Source organism: Equus asinus, chromosome 25 (genome assembly GCF_041296235.1).
Source record: "Equus asinus isolate D_3611 breed Donkey chromosome 25, EquAss-T2T_v2, whole genome shotgun sequence".
NCBI classification, from domain to species: Eukaryota; Metazoa; Chordata; class Mammalia; order Perissodactyla; family Equidae; genus Equus; species Equus asinus.
Window position 1 is genome coordinate 43,419,513 of NC_091814.1, and position 17,157 is coordinate 43,436,669.

The 17,157-nt window shown below is 43.1% G+C and overlaps 1 protein-coding gene across 2 annotated transcripts in view; it reads right to left on the reverse strand.

Annotated features, from left to right (window-relative positions):
* Window positions 1–4,754: 4,754 nt before the first annotated feature.
* The window catches only part of AXDND1 (axonemal dynein light chain domain containing 1), a 79,467-nt gene continuing 67,064 nt past the window's right edge, over window positions 4,755–17,157 (reverse strand). The window contains exons 23-26 of one of the 2 annotated variants that reach the window (XM_070497598.1): window positions 15,878–15,982; window positions 9,105–9,187; window positions 7,961–8,208; window positions 4,755–5,057 (exon numbers count right to left, since the gene is read on the reverse strand). In XM_070497598.1, coding sequence (XP_070353699.1) covers window positions 4,969–5,057; window positions 7,961–8,208; window positions 9,105–9,187; window positions 15,878–15,982 — 525 coding nt within the window. In that variant the 3' untranslated portion in view covers window positions 4,755–4,968. The remainder of the gene's footprint in view (window positions 5,058–7,960; window positions 8,209–9,104; window positions 9,188–15,877; window positions 15,983–17,157) is intronic. The other variant, XM_070497599.1, reaches the window with a different exon arrangement.

The window sequence follows — 17,157 nt, forward strand, 5'->3', positions numbered from 1 at the left end:
TATAAGGGCACTAATCCCATTCATGGGGCTCCTCCTCATAATCTAATCACCTACCAAAGGCCCCACATCCTAATGCCATCACATTAGAGGTTAGGGTCTCAACATATGAATTTTAGGGAGATACAGTCAGCCTATTGCAGGCAGTAAGCTGATAAAACATGTTCCAATTTGATGTTGGAGTCCACCATGACCAAAACAACATGGCGGGAGACTGGGACAAGTCTATGACAAATTCTATGACAATGGTATTCCAGGGCACTTGGGGAATGACATTGGCTCTTTGGTCTGTCATTTATTGTGCAGGCATGTCACTTAAGGGCTGGTGTACTGCAGGTTGCTGGACTTGAAATAACCAGAAAGAGGTCATCCTAAGGAGGCTTTGCAGGCCCACCTTAGAACTTCAAGGGCCACTCTGGCTCACCAGAAGTATCAGGGTAGGGCCGGAGCTCTGCAGTTTGGACTGTGCTATGTGTGGGAGGCCCAGCAGGTCATTCTGCCAATGCCTCTGCATTCCATATCCTCGGGGGTCATGTCTGGATGGCTAAGCATGCTCCTCCCCAGTAGATTGCTCCTGGCTGCTACCGCATTCTTTGGCAGAGTCTATTGGGACTATAAGGTTCTGATATCCTCTCGAATTTTGACTTGTGTGTCAGTGCATTTGCTCAGTAGTTGAGCTGAGCAATAAGTAGACAATGTGGAAGTCAAATTCTTTGAAAGAGGGATAAACTGCACTTTCAGCTTCTTCTGAGCTTGGAGAGGCTATCTAGTACTGTAACTGAGTGCTTAGGCTCTGCTGTCAGACATGCCAGATTTGATCCAGACTCCATTGCTCACTAGATGTTTAACCTCGGACATGCTACTTACCCCAATATGAATGGGGATAAAATAGAACCCACCTCAAATAGTTGTTGTGATTAAATGGATAGCATGTGAAATGCTTAGCACAGTGCTTACACAAGGTAAATGCTCAATAAATGGGTGACTATTATTGTTTCTCTGGTTTTACCCCAGAAGTTCTAAATGACAGTGATCAGGCTGCATCCACATAGGAGCCTGGCCCCCTACACAGGTTGCCCCCATCCTTCAAAGATAGCCCTGATGGCCAGTAGTTCCTGCCCCCAGGGTGGTTGTCCTTGGACAGAACCAGCTGAAGAATTTGCACATGGGGTCTCCTGTGTTAGAACCCCATGACGATATTTCAAGCATTTGTCTTAAAGGTGTACAGCTCTTTGGATGATAATAAAGCAAAAGCAAGACAGACGAATTTCTTCTCCTGGTGAGCAATATTTACAGCCAGAAATCAGACAAACTCCTCTTTCTTTCCTGCCCAGGTTTGACTATTTGGGTGGCCAGAGTGGAAAATGGGGGATGGATTAGCGAGTGTAACGTTATGTTGTACCAGGCTTGCTCTGGCTGCTATGCTGAGACTAGACAGTGGTACCTTGTAAACTCCAGGATCTGTTGGACATCTGGTTTGGGGATATCTTGTCTACGAAAAAGCAGTGTACCTTAGCGAGACAGATCATAGGAACGATTAATTTTATCTTCAGACTTCTGAAAGTGTTTCTCACAGCTGGCTAAGGGTAGTCTAAAGTACACCTCTGCCAGATCAGGGGCTCGTGGGGCCCAAGCCCTGCAAATGCAAGAGGATGCTCTCCAAACAAACAGAAGCCACTGCAATCCAGAAAGTTGTGCAGGAGTCCTTTCACCAGCCATTCGAGAACAAAAGGGACACTTCCCAGGCCAAACAGCACCACTGTATACTGGGATTGCAAGGAAGCCCTGGACGCCGGCCTTCGTCAGTCTTGCTCTTAGATGCACCAGCTTAGACAAGTTGCACCGAGCAGGAAGTCCCACTTCTTGAAACCTGGCACTCTACAGTCTGTCTTTGAGGTCAGGGGGATTAGTGGACTTGCTCAGCAATCCTGAATAGCAGATGTCTTGAGGCTGTGGTAGACTTGGCTAAAATGAACTCTCCATTTTTCTGAGGCAGAGATGGAAGTCCTGATGACCTCTAGGCACTGCTTCATATCAACATGGCTATGGAGGGCCTCAGCCTCGGGCTCAGAGAGCAAGCACTCCCATTTTGCAGGCATGCAGTTCCTAGGCAGCAGGGCTACAGCAGTTATACTCCTAATTTTAGAGAAACTCCCCTCCTTCCTGTAGGAGAATACTTGCTGGTAGGTGGCTCACTTATCTGGAATTCCAAAAGGGGGCAGACAGTGCTCTAGAGCTTTGGGGTCTGCAAGCAGAATTCCTAGCAGTATTTGAAAGTGAAATGCAAAGTGCAGGCTACTCGGGTAATGTCTGAGTCATTCTCCAGCTAGGAAAGGCCAAGAACAAGAGGAAAGCCCAGTCAATGTGTAGAGAATACCTGACAGGTGACCTGATCACAGTCAAATCAGTAGGACTATAGTCTGGAACCAGATCTCTTGGAAGAGAATTGCATGGTGCCCACATGCATGGAGTAGGTCTGGGTGTGTGGTGAAGAGCCAGGCCTGGTGGACGAGGGCTTGCTGACCAGACTTCCTAAGGTCCTTGAGCACACTATGGTATGCACCTTGAAACACTACCACCTCAGCTCCCCAGGGACAAGGAACACATCACCACTGTGATTGGGAGTTGGGACATAGAGGAGTATGATGGGGCCCATCCAGTTTCCTCTACTACAAGGCCAGACCAGCTTTCTGGAGATGAGGTCAGCATGGCTTTGTCTGGACAGCTGAGCACAGAGTAGCTGGTCTCCTTTAGTTCAAACACAACAGCCTCACCGGGCAGCATGACTGCCAGAGATGAGCAGCAAGAGCTCCTCCCTCCACTCTACTTGGGAGAGCACCTCAGGATCACCCTGAGAAGGTGTGCCAGGGTCTCAAGGACTATCTAAAATAAATCAGCTATTTGGGAACGTGGAGCTGCCCACGCTTCCAGGGAGCAGCAGTGCAGTTGCCGTCCCTGTAGTGCACTTTTTTTTAACCACCTAACACTCATTATGCCTCCTACCACAACCCTGATTTTCTTTGGGCACTTCCTTTCCCTATACTGTTTCATCCTAGTGAAACAGTAGAGCAAGGTGTCCTTCCTTCCCTTTAAGGATGCTAGAGAGATCCCTGAAGTCCTTTTACCATCCCATGTACATCCACGGGGTGGTATGTGACCACAGGGTAGTCTCTCTCCCTCTTGAGGCTTTAAGACTCTGGCAGAATAATGTAAGGATGGAAGAAATGATTGGAGTTTGTTTGACAGTAGCAACTGAATGAGATGGTGAAGCACTTCTTGCTCCTGAAATCTAAAACTGCCTAGTCCTGTCTGTTCCTAGCCTGGTTCTTTAAGACTTCCCTTCAATCCCCTTAACTCCCCAACATGCTTTCAATAAATTATCCTTTCACTTGTGTTTGCAAGAGTGGGTTTCTGTGGCTCACAACCAAACCACCCAAACTAATGTTTGGTGGGTTCATGGTACCAAACATCTCGTTCTAATTGTAGTGGCAGCAGGCATAACTCTGGCATTTAGAGACCAAATCTTCCACCCAATGGAATGGACATGGCCTTCGACAAATTCTGAGGGGCAAGGCTCTCATTTTCAGAGATGAGGGCTGCTGATTTATATGGAAATGACCACTCATTCCAGCGAAGTGGGAAATTAATAAAAAAGTATTATGAAGTCCCACCAAAAGTTCCCCAAATTTGCTAGGATCATCCAAGGATCTCTTGGGGAAGGCGAAAGAGTAGGGCTAGCTATGCCCCAGCAGGTGGGAACCGAGAGGGAGCCAATAGCCTCAGCTTTGGCTTTCAGCTGGGCCACGAGCACAGCCAGCTCTGTGAAGAATTTCATGTTTTCTTCCCCCAGAATTAGAGTCATCCAGCAGGCTTGGGGAGACTCTAAGCATTTTTGAAACCCATCCCACACACACTTTGATGATGGCCAGGGGTAGGCCTAGCCAGGGATTTTGCTTAAATAAGGCTGGCGGCTCTGGAGTCAGGGGGTTTCTGAGGCTTAAGGAGCAGGCAGAGGTCTAAAATTCCAAGAGATAAATCCAAAGGAACACCAAACATGTGGAGCCAAAGCAGGTGCAGAAATCTCACCATGAGTGTTTGGAGCCGGACAGATAAGGGCAAAAGTGAGCGAGCCAGGAACAATGAGGCAGGAGGGAGACTTTGCTGGGCGACTGCTTGGAACGTCCATTTGTCATTTGAAACTTATTTTTGCAGGTTAGGTCATCTCTAGTGCCTAGATGGATCCAGGGTTGTGAATGGAGCTGACAAACGAGGCAATAAAAGCAAAGAATGGACATTTTGGGTGAATCTTCAGCAACACCGGCCCCTGTGAAGGAAACCATCTGAGCAATGGCCTGGTGGCTCATTGCTCCTGGCAAACAATCCAGACATGGGTCCAGCAAGCTGGGGGCTCTGATGCCCATCAGCTCTATGACCTTGGGGAGCCTTATAACCATTTTGGGCCTCAGTTTCATCTTCTGAGCAATGGGGATAACAGTATCTCCTCCACCTACTTTGTATGATTATTGTGAAGATCAGATTAATCATAAGGATGCCTGAAATCATAAGAAATCTAAAAATGCTGCAGAAATCTAAGTACATTATCAGGATCCTCTCTTTTAAACTGAAAAAATACTGCTTTTTATTTGCCACTCTTCTCCGCAGAGTTCAAAGTCTTCAAAGAGAATTATTTTCTTGACAGAAATTGACACTTTTCACAGATCTCTGTTAGGAAACCAATTGAAGAGGCCAGCCAACTTCCGCACAAGCTATTTTTAATCTGGGAAATATAATGTGCTGATTCCCTACAGCCATTACGTGACTTTTAAAGAGAAAATGTTCTTGGGGTCTATGTCGTGGCTTTTCCAGTAGCTGTTGCAAAGGGACTCCCTCCAGTCGAGGCACGTGGTAGACTCAACAGCACAGAGGTATCTGGGGTGGGTTCAGCGAGGAGCCACGGGGAAGCCCAGCGCCCTATGGCTGCTGCTTGGGTTTGCTCTTCTGGCTGGATTTAGTCTGGGTTCTGGATTTAGTGTTGGGAGCACCCTCTTTGTTCTGTAACTCTGAAGAGACAAAAGCAATTATTGTAGGAACAACATCTTATATTTACTAAGGACTTTTAACCTTACAAAGCATTTTTAAAATTTTGTTCCGCCTGAGTAATCCCCAAGCTACAAACAGACTATGTGCCCAAAATTTGACTCTAAATTGGTTATTGGGATTCAGAAAACATTTTCCCAAAGTTTAAGTGTAGTCAGTTAAGTGCCTGAGTTCTGGGTCCTGGAAAACAGGGATGTGTAGTGAAGGGGAGAAGAAAAAGAAGAACATTTCCTCATTCTTTCTTATATATACCCCCAAGCTTGGTGAAAAAAAATTCAAATAGAGCTGGTATCCGGGATCCTCCCACATCCATGCCTACAGCCCTGTCTGTCTCCTGGTCCCTCTCTCTAGTCGCCGGTGCATAGACCCCATCAAGCCCACCTTTGGGATGGGTGCAGGAGCCCTTCTGCCATCCAGTCTGCTCTCCTGGGTTGCTCCATGACACCAAGCTTCTCAATTTGAATCCTTCTGACTGGCTACTGCCACCTCCATCCCACCTTTGGTCACCTTGTTAACACCTTGTCTTGCTATTAGTGTATCTCCCCAGTCCTAATCACGGGCCTCGCTGAGATCAGAGACTCAGTCATATTCATCTTTGTAAACTCCCCTCTCGATTCCTTTCTTTATTCACAGCTTAGAGTGTGATGATTTGCTAATTATTAAAAATATTGACATAAAACAAAAATAAACATCTCCTTACTCCTCCAGATCTTCTGTTTACTCAGCGTTTACAAGGCTCCTTTGTTTATCATGTATGTTTTTCCAGCCCTTCACTGCACAGCTCTCAGGGGAAAAGTCATCTCACTGCACTAACTCATCCACACATGACACTGTATATGCCTTATGAGCGTCACACAGTTCCAGAGGCATCTGCACGTTTTAAAGGAGCTGCCTGCTAACCCTAAGGAATGTCTAACTTACGGATTTTCCAGAGAAAAAAGTCCGGTCACCTCCATGCCATGGGGATTGCCTCACTTAGGAGCCAATTCCCCTACGCTTTGCAAAGCTTCTCATCCTCCACCTTTGAGGGCCCTGGCAATGACACTGACGGGCCTACCAGGAGGGGGGAGGATGACTCTGTTTGTGTAGGTTATGATTTGCAGGTGAGGGACTAACTGTGTATAGTTATCCTCTACCTAAAACTATTAAAACTTTTTTATTCTGAATTTAATCTAATCCTCAAGACCTTGATGGAAATGGATGAAACTAAACTCACTCATTCCATATTCAGGTAGCCTTCAGGTTTAACACATAGGCCTTTTGTATGGTTTGCATATTTATTTTTCTGTAATCTGGAAAAAGTCCAGTTTTCAAATGATCAGGATAAAATTGCATCACAATATGAGAAGATGAATTTTTTTCTTTTTTTTTTTTTTGAGGAAGATCAGCCCTGAGCTAACATCTGCCACAAATCCTCCTCTTTTTGCTGAGGAAGACTGGCCCTGAGCCATCCGTACTCCTCTTCCTCTACTTTATATGTGGGAGGCCTGCCACAGCATGGCTTGACAAGAGGTGCGTAGGTCCACACCTGGGATCCGGACCAGCGAACTCCGGGCCGCTGAAGTGGAACATGCGCACTTAACCACTGCGCCACTGGGCTGGCCCTGAAATTTTTTAATTCATGAAAACTATCTCACACATATTCAAACCTAAAGCTAAGAGATCGTCACACTTGGAATAATTAATATTGTACCAGTTCAGAGTTAACAGAAGGAGAGAAAATGGGCTCAGACTCTTCCTCTAAACAGTGTTGGTATACCATACCTGGGCCCAGAGACTGTGAGGGACTGGCTAACTTACTGCCTTTGCTGGGGCCATAGGTAGAGATAGGGGTGACAAAGAAAGACAGAGAGTAGATATCTTCCCAGTACTATCCTTTGCACCAGGAGTTGTCCTGGGAACAGACCCCAGGTTGAAGATGAAAGCAAAAATCAAAAAATAGCCTCCAGTTCTGGGGATACTGACAACCGCTTGCGGGCATATTACAGCACTAATTGGAGATAAGAAAATAGAGAGTTACTTTCCTTTTCCTGTAGAATAAAGGACATTGTTTTCATCATAGAAAAACCCAACAAGTACCAAAAAATAAAGACAAAATTCCCCCATGAACCTCCATAACCAGAGACAATGCCAATATTTGGGCGTATTTCTTTCTGGTCTTTTTTTCCAGCTTTAAAAAATTGTTTCACATCCTGTTTCTTGCATTTGATACTTTAACATAAGAATTTCCCATGTCATTACAAATTTCTCATAAACCCCATTTCCATAGTTGCATGATATTCAGGTATATTAATATAGCGTAATTTATTTAATCTTTCTTCCAGGATTGGAGAGGTAGGTTGTTTCTATTTTTTCCTATTATATACAGTGATACACTGAACATCTTTGTGCATTAATTTTTTTTCTGTATGTAGTATTATTTCCTTAGACTAGATTCTCAAGAGTGAAATTATTAGGTCAAAGTATATGCATATTCTTAAGGCATATCCATTTGTACTCTCAAATTATTTTTTGAAAGGGCTATCTGTCTGTCCATCCACAAATATTATCTGTAAAGCTAACTACTTTGCTCCTTCTGACCAGCATTGTATTCTTTTGTTTTTAAAAATCTTTGCCAGTTTTATAAGTAAAAATTGTATCTTATATTAGTTTACTAGTCTACAGTTGTTAGTCATTTGCTTTTCCTTTTTGTGAGTTATGTGAATAAGATAGTTATGTAGTTAAGTGTATATGCATTCCTGTGAGAAGGATGAATTAGTAGACCAACACTAAAGATCTTGATACTCTTCTAAAATATTTGTGACCCAATCAAGTTTTCTTTCATAAATACAACCTAAATAAAGCAAAATGAGAAAGCAAGGCTCACTTTTCTTCAAAGATTTTGAGGAACTTTCTAGTGGTCTCATTTCTTCTTCTTCTTCTTTTTCTTCTTCTTCTTCTCTTTCTCCTTCATTTTCTTCTTCTTCTCCTCTTTCAGACTCCTTCTCTCTAGACTTTATCAACATTTCTTCTAGTTCTTTCTCCAGTTCTTTATTTCTTATGAGGGTATAATGAAGTGTCTCATTTACGTCCTCAAACTTCTCCTCTGCTTGTCTGGCTCTGCTTTCAACCTCTCTGATGTGGACAAAGTCCAGAGAAACACAACAAAATGGAAAGGTTCAAAAAAGTATCTTTCATATATAGAAACTCATTGTCTAAAAAAGGCAGTGGGATTCGATGAATGTGTCTCAAGGGTTCAAATAAGGGAAGCAGCAGCATCAATGATTAACCAAAAATTGGAGGCCTGGGAGCTACTCTGGATGGTAATGTCAGAGTTGCAGTTATGCTTTAAGAATTGATTTATTTTTAATTAATTGACTTAAGAATACAACATATTATCATTTCTTAGTGAAATCTGACGTTTGAGGATATGGAACTCTCCATCAATAGCCAAGGAACCTCTTTTCAGTAGTTAATTTTGGCTTCTCTTCGTTGATGTGACCAACAAACTCAATCCAATAGTGTCCCTTCTTTCCCAGCGCCCTTTAAAACAGGATTTTGCGATCAAGAAAACCAGTCTGAGATGTGCTTCTTAATCACTAGAGCACGTGTTTCATGTCCATATGTTATGCTCTTCTCTTGGCATTCTCAGCCATTTTAACTACATCGTCCTTCCCACTCTTTGGGTAATGTAATAACATTCTTTCGTGCACACAGTTGTTTCTCCCAGCTCCATTTATTTCTCTAGTTCATCTCTCAGACACATACTGAATGGGATCACTCCCAACACCCCATCCCCCTACACACACACACACTTTGACTTCCTCCACCTCCACTGTGGGTGAAGACGGATGTTCCTACTCGAGCAGTGTAGTTCACTGCCTCTAGCAAAAGATTTGGAGATACCCATCCCTCTAGTGAGGACGAAGGAAGGAGGAGAACCAAAGCTCAGCCAAGAAGCGTGGATTTCTCAGCCAAACCTCCTGGCCAGCAATCTTCATCTTCTAACCATTGTGGTGCCTCATACTTACATTAACTTCTCCTGTGTGCGTTCAATTATAGCCATTGCTTCAATATACTTTTGGGCCAATGTGCCTTGATTAGCTGATTCTCTCTGACAAAGGAAATATGCACTATGAATGAACTGAGAGTCCCAACAGCTAACATTCTTCCTCTTCAGCATGTTCTAGACCAAGCTGTTCAGAATATTTTTTTCTACTACCCATATTTATATAGTAGGTGATTAAGCACATTCTTAACACCAAAAATAATAGAGATTGCCTGTGGCCAAATAGCATACCAGCTTCCAAATTATTCATGGTACACGTGGACATAAATTTGATTAGAGTTGTAAAGAAGCAGGGAAAACAATATCAACAAAAAGAAACAGGGAAAGAAGAAAAGGTTTAAAAAATAAATAGAAGGGCAAAGATGTTTCTCTAATAAATGTAGTTAAAGATCGAGGAAACCAACTATACTTATCTTATTAATAATTTACTTCACTAAGCATAAAACATTGCAAAATCCAATAAGACCTTTCAGGTCCTTAGGAAACTTAATAAATATCAAGGCAATGAAGATATGAAAAAAAAATACCCTCTTTCATTTATTTTCACTCAACCTATATTCCAGAAAACAAAATAAGAGGAAGGTAAAAGAGGAAACTTACAAGACAAAATTATAAGCATATTTAAAAATGAATATTATGACATTTTCACAGAACTGTATGCTTTTTAAAATCTCATTTTTCCTGTTTCCTAACCAGAGGTAAGTAAAAGGTAAGCCCCCCATTACAGTCGGAAAGGGAGCTGTAGGAGGGCAGGAAGCCTGCCACAGTCACAGAACGATCTCGCGGTTTAAAGCAAAACCCTTTCCTTGGCCTCTTCATTCTCAATCACACGCTCCATTGCATTATGCTAGCTTTTTCTAAAAGAAAACCAGAGAAAAGAAACTGTGTTAAACATTTTCACCTTTACTCTCGCTCTTTTACTCTCTTTCTATTTTCCCAGTCACATATTTCTCTTTCTGCTTTGCTTCTCCTTCTTGGACAGTTTCTTTGGAAAGCAAATGCTATCATTGTTCAGCCCGCATCAGCAGCATGTGATGCGGCTGTGTCTATACAGCACACGCTACTAACTTATTTGTTCTTTGAATCCAAAAGAAAGGTTTTCAGAGCAGAGGCTTCTGGAATGGAATTCCACACATGGTTTATAACTGTACGAAATAACTTTAACTATGGGCAGGAACCAAAGTAAACCAGGACTGTACTCCGTAGTTAGCATTTGAGCCTTCTGACTCTCTCCTCATTCATTCAATAGATATATATATTCAGTTAAAATGTGCGAAGCAAATGTCCTTCTCTTTTGACACTGGCAAGTATAGGTTAATGTTGTGTGGCCCATTTCAAACCCTCCAGTAGGGCCTAAAGGGCTGGACGCTGGGCTCCCAGCATTATGGCATCCTCTATGTATGCTGGGGGCAACCTCCCCTGCGTCACCCGTGTGCTGATACAGATGCCTCAAGGCTAAGCACAAGGACTGCACTGGGCCCTCTTCTCATATTCCTAACCTCCCTTCAGCTTTTATGCTCTTTCGCCCACTGTATCATAGAGACAAACATGGGCCACATGGCTCTTGGAAGCGTCGCATTGAACCTTCCATGTTTGTGACAATCTGCTGTAGCTTCAAGCTAGTCTCTGTCCGAATCCAATTCTGCCTTTGGCGTTTTGGGCTTGGTCTTCCTGAGGTCTGACTCTACCAATGGGCTTTGGATTGGACTAACATCTCTGGTTTGGGACTGTCTCAGCGGGGATCGAGCTCCAGGCCCAGCTCCTTGGGATCAAACTCTCAGCACTGAACTCCTAGCTGGACATACTGCCCCTGTCAGCTTTGGACTTATTTTCTGGAGCCATCAATTCCAAGGGCCCTCCCCTGTTGCGGTTATAAATTAATCACTGCTGGGTAAATTAATCACTGCTCTTAATACCTATGCCTGGGGTACATGGTATTGTGGGAGGAAAACTCAGATCTCTAAGGGCCTCCTTCAGCCCAATGACAGAGGTAAGGACAGAATATGTAATCTTATGTTAAAAATACTGCTGATCTCCCAAGACTGGCCCCTGCTCACTCTTCCGAAGGAGTTCAGGGCTGACCCAGCAAACTCTCCTATCTTCCTCATACACTTACAACTCTTTATAGATAGCCAGGACCTATGGTTTGAAGATGAGCCTGACAGAGATTGTTTCTAACGTCTTGCTTATTAGGGTAGCTGAGCTGTAGGCAACCCTACTCATACGGCCAAGTAGCAGTGCCCAGCGTCCACTACAGCTCTGAGCACTTTTGGTGGCCTCGGGGAGAGCTTGCTGAATTTAGTCATCCCATATCTCCACCAGTCAGCTGAAATGTGGTACAACTCGGGTTGCCTGTCCTACAGAGACAATGTTGGAATAATTCTGACTCCGAGAGGGCCACAAAGGGTGCTGTGCAACGAGTTCTGAGAACTGACTAAATTGAGCTGCACTTGAAGGCAGAGCAGCCTTCCCCCAGGAAGGGCAGAGGCAAAGTCAATGCTGCTTAATGGGATCACTCAGTTCACCAGTGAATCAGGCTCAGTGCTGAATTGGGTAGCTGTGCCTGTATCAGGCACAGCAGGTGGCATTTTGTACGTGGTTCCAGCTTTGAGTACAAGCCTCAGGAATTCCCACAAAGCCCTAACTCCCAGCTAACTGAGGAGAGTTTTGAATAATGGATGGTCCAGACCCCATTATGGTGGACACTAGGGCATCAGGTAACAATATGAATAAGGCCCTGGTTTAGCCTGCCCGGGCTGGTGGTGACTTACTACCACTCCTGTTGAGATATCACTCATGTCTCAACCCCCAGAAAATCCTATACTGGAGTCACTTGCAGGAGGGGATACTAGGAGTAGCTGGAATTTTCCACGCTCAGGTGCCTGGCTTCCCAGTGGTCTGGAGCTACGTCTCACCAGAAACCCGGGATCCAGCTATCTCTTGAGCTCTCCTGTTGTACCGCTCAGCTCCCAGGGACATGACAAGTTATACTGCAGACCACAAGGTCTCTGCTTCCCTATCCTTCCCTCCCTCCCTTCCTTCCTTCTCCAGTGTCAATCAAATGTGCTGCCTCCTAGGAGTTGTATTTCTAGACCAGGAAGAGAGAGTGCAGCTGCCCGATGGGTCTGATGCCTTGGACCTATATTCCTCCTAAATGGTTGCTTTTGTTCTTAGGACCAGAGGCTGAGTGTCTATCAAAAAGAATAAAGGAAGACAAACAAGCAAACAAAAGCAAACGAAAAACTTACAGTGAAAGTTTTGAAACCTTAAAGCACCCTTAGGGAGCCCCAGTATCTTTGTAAATGGAAGGAGCACGGAGCCTGCTCCCCCGAGCCCGCAGTGTAGTCTGAATCAGGAGAGCGCTTCCCCCAGCTCCACTTCCTACCCCAGATCTCTGACCTCACAATCTGGTTCATAGAATCTTCATTCTCTGGGTACCAACATCCCCCAATATCAGCTTTGTCTTCACTCACTTAGCACAATTAGGCCCTTTTTGTTTGAGCACCTGGGGATCCCGTTCCACAAGTGCAGTGCTCCAGCCACCACGCCATAGGATGAACCTGATTCTTCTTTACCTCCAGGAGCTTGCAGGTAATAGTACACCTGAAAGGCATTTGGGTCCACTCCCCAGACCGTATGGTCAGTGAGAACATAGACAGTTTAGTCTTCGGAGATCTATAGTAGCAGCAACAACAACTTTTCAAGGCCTGGAGATGGACTTTCTGGGCCACATCGTCCTCGGGTGGGCTAGTGTGGCACCACACTATATCAGATGGAATAGTGGCATCCCAGAGCAGGAGCCCCACATCATCAAAGACATGTACCACGCCCTCAGTTTTGCCCCAGGCTATAGGCTCTTGTTTTCCTGTCTGCTTCCTGCCTAGCTCCAGGGACTGACCCTGCAGCCCAACCTGGATGGCAGAGCAGCGTTCTTACCTCAGGGGAGCAAATCTGAGGCAAGAGGGCTTTGGGGGGGACTGGTTGCAGGTAGCAGATAAAACGGTGTTACCCTTTATCTCTCTTTTTTGTACATGTCGAAGGACACTGTGTTCACACTGCTTCCTCTTACATCTTTGCTTCATTGTCTTGACTGATATATTAACATATTATTTTTATTTAATTATTTTATTGAGGTCATATTGGCTTATAACATTGTGTAAATCTCAGGTGTATATCACTATATGTCAGTTTCTGTAAAGACCCTGAATAACCAAAGCAATCCTGAGGAAAAAGAATAAAGCTGGAGGCATCACAATCCCTGACTTCAAAATATACTACAAAGTGATAGTAATCAAAACAGCATGGTACTGGCACAAAAACAGACACACAGATCAATGGAACAGAATCGAAAGCCCAGAAATAAAACCACACATCTATGTACAGCCAACCTTCACCAAAGGAACCAAGAACTAACAATGGAGAAAGGAAAGTCTCTTCAATAAACGGTGTTGGGAAAACTGGACACACACATGCAAAAGAATGAAAGTAGACCATTATCTTATACCATACACAAAAATTAACTCAAAATGGATTAAAGACTCGAATGTAAGACCTGAAACCATAAAATTTCTAGAAGAAAATATAGGCAGTACACTTTTCGACATCGGTCTTAGAAGTATCTTGTAGAATACTATGCCTACTCAGGCAAGGGAAACAAAAGAAAAAAATAAACAAATGGAATTACATCAGGCTAAAAAGCTTCTGCAAGGCAAAAAGAAACCATCAACAAAACGAAAATACAATGCTCTAACTGGGAGAAAATATTTGCAAATCATATATCTGACAAGGGGTTAATCTCCATTATACATAAAGAATTCATACAACTCAACAACAAAAAAACAACCTGATCTAAAAAACGGCATAGCATCTGAATAGACATTTTTCCAAAGAAGATATACAGATGGCTAACAGGCACATGAAAAGATGTTCAACATCACTAATTATTAGGGAAATGCAAATCAAAACTACAATGAGATATCATCTTACATCCATCAGAATGGCTAGAATTAACAAGGAAGAAACAAGTGTTGAAGAGGATGTGGAGGAAAGGGAAATAGACTGCTGGTGGGAATGCAAACTGGTGCAGTCTCTATGAAAACAGTATGGAGATTCCTCAAAAAATTAAAAACAGAAATACCACATGACCCAGCTATCCCACTACTGGGTATTTTTCCAAAGAACATGAAATCAACAATTCCAAGAGATTTATGGACCCCTATGTTCATCACAGCATTATTCACAATAGCCAAGATGTAGAAGCAACCTAAGTGCCCATCAACTGATGATTGCATAAAGAAAATGTGGTATAAATATACAATGGAATACTACTCAGCCATAAAAAAAGACAAAATTGTGCCATTTGTGACAACATGGATGAACCCTGAGGGTATTATGCCAAGTGAAATAAGCAGACAGAGAAAGACAAACACTGTATGATTTCACTCATATGTGGCAGATAAACAAACATGTGGATAAGGGGAACAGATTAATGGTTACCAGAGGGGAGGGGGGTGGGGGAGGGCAAAGGGATAAAGGGGCATAATATGTATGGTGATGGATAAAAACTAGACTATTGGTGGTGAACATATTATTTCAAAAATTTGTTAAAAAGGCACTATTTGGGAGAATGTGATTGCAACCCCCCCACACCCATGCACCACTCTCACCCCAGTTTTGTAGCTCCTGTCTGACTCTCCACATGGTTTCTCCCAATTTTTCCTACTAGAGTTGGAGCATATTTCCTACAACCTTCCTGGACATATATCCCTGCAATCTGCCTCTACTTTGGGCCACACCTTCACCTTAGTGATCTAGCTGCCATCCACCACTGCCCTCAGCACAGCTCCCCACCCCAACACACACCACTGTCTACTCAGATGGATCAAAACCCTAACAGTGAAATGATTCTTAACTTTGGGGTTGGGAAATTTGATGAAACCTATGGATTTTTCTCTCTGCCCCCAAAGAAGATGCAGCGTATGAACATACACACAAAATGTTGCATACCATTTCAGGAGATTAATGGGATGAAGCCCTCCCATAGAGTCCTACAGTCATGGCATCCTGCATAGAGAGAGATACCAATCTAGAGCTTATTTAAATCTACCGTGGTTCTAGAACTTTCTGTGAAGGAATTTTAAATTTGTTTTCCTGCTGAGTTTCCACAGCTGCTGTCTAAAGTTTTCTAATTTCCCAGTAATCCCTGTAGTTGGAGGTATGTGCTTATCACAATTCTCAGTAGAGTCTGCTGAATGAATATAAATTCAAATATTGACCAAGATATTGTTAAATTAAGGAAAAGGATGAGATGCTGATTTTAAAATGAGGTTTAAAGAAGAGAATGAGAAGGTTTGTAGAGTTAAGGTAAATAAACGAGAGTTGTTTTTGGTGAAGAAGATTGGCCCTGAGCTAAAATCTGTGCCAATCTTCTGCCACTGCATGGCTTGATGACTGGCGTGTTGGTCCACGCCAGAGATCCAAACCCATGAACCCCAGGCTGCTGAAGTGGACTGTGTGAACTTAACCACTACACCACCAGGCCAGCCCAGAAAAAATGAGAGTTTTCCAGGGATGATGCTGGGAGAAAAAAAATCTGGAAAATATATTACTTAGGAGCACTTGATCCTTTTGGAGAAGCTAAAGGTTATGTTAGATCCACACCATTTTTACATAATGTTAAATTTCCTAGCTTTTTTCTCTAGTTTTGAACTTTCTGGTTGGGTTTCAGATACATACCCAGGAAGACAACACATCTGTTTCAAACAGAGGTTTGGTATGAACATTTTCGTCTTCTCCAATGAATCGAATGAGTTTTTCCTTCTCTGTAGATGTTGAAAGTTTCTAGGGCACAGAAATACCAAGGACCTGTTAGTGAGCTGGTATGTGACACAGTGGCATGGCAAGTTGCCTGGTGCCATGTCTGAAGCTTGAATTTTCCATTTGCTTTAATCATTTAACAAGAATTTTTGAAGACTTACAGCAGACACTGTGTGAGAAATTAATGGGGATGGGGAAATGGGGACAAGGGGAGATAACTCAAAAAACCAAAGATTTCTTCCAGATCTCAGGAACTCACAGTACATTAGGAGAGATAGCAATAAAATAATTATGGTATGCATGATTACTCTTAGCACAGAGCTGTGTTCCAAGAGCTGTGTGCACCCAGAAAAGGGCCCTGCATTCTGCCTACACACCCATGGAAATTTTTTCAGAGAAAAATTGTATTTGAAGGTTGAATAGAAGTTTTTAAAATACAGAGCAAAGGGCCTGATAAAGCCACAGAAGGAGGAAAGGAGGGGATGCATTACATACTTGAAAGATATGGTAGAATTTAGTGACCAAATAATATTGCTTTCCATTTATTTTGTACCTTCTTTATACCAAGCACTGTACCAGAAATAAAACAGAAAATGCTGGTCAAAAGAAGCTTGAGTGTTGTATGATACTTTTCCTCTGTTGTCCTGCACGTACATGAGTAGACGACCTAGGTCAGAGCCTGGGGTCATGCCAATATTTATTCACAGAGAAGAAACATCAGGGAAGTAAATTAAGACAGTATAGAAAATGTTAGGTGATCATGAGTTCTAAAAGCTGAAGACAATAGTTAATCCAGGAATTAGCAAGGGCTCTTATGTCAGACTTATCTGGGTTTGAATGTGCATTCTGCCACTTATAGCTGTATGATTTTGGGTAAGTCAGTCAACCTTTCTGAGCATCAGTTTTCTTATCTGTACAATGGGGGCAATAATATTTACCTTGAAGTTGTTTTCTGTAGATAAGAGATAACTAATGGGGCACTAATCACTGGTAGTTTTCATTGTATTTTCATTATTATTATTGTAAATGCCCCAGGAAGGGTTGTTATTACTACTAATGCCCTAATTACCCTAATTACTACTAATATTAATAGCAGGGATGGAGACAGGGTAAGGAGAAGGGAAGTGTGGAGATGGGCCTGGGAGGAGGGAAAGAGGCAGCTCAGAATGGGAGCCCAAGAAGTGGAAACAGAGTTTAAA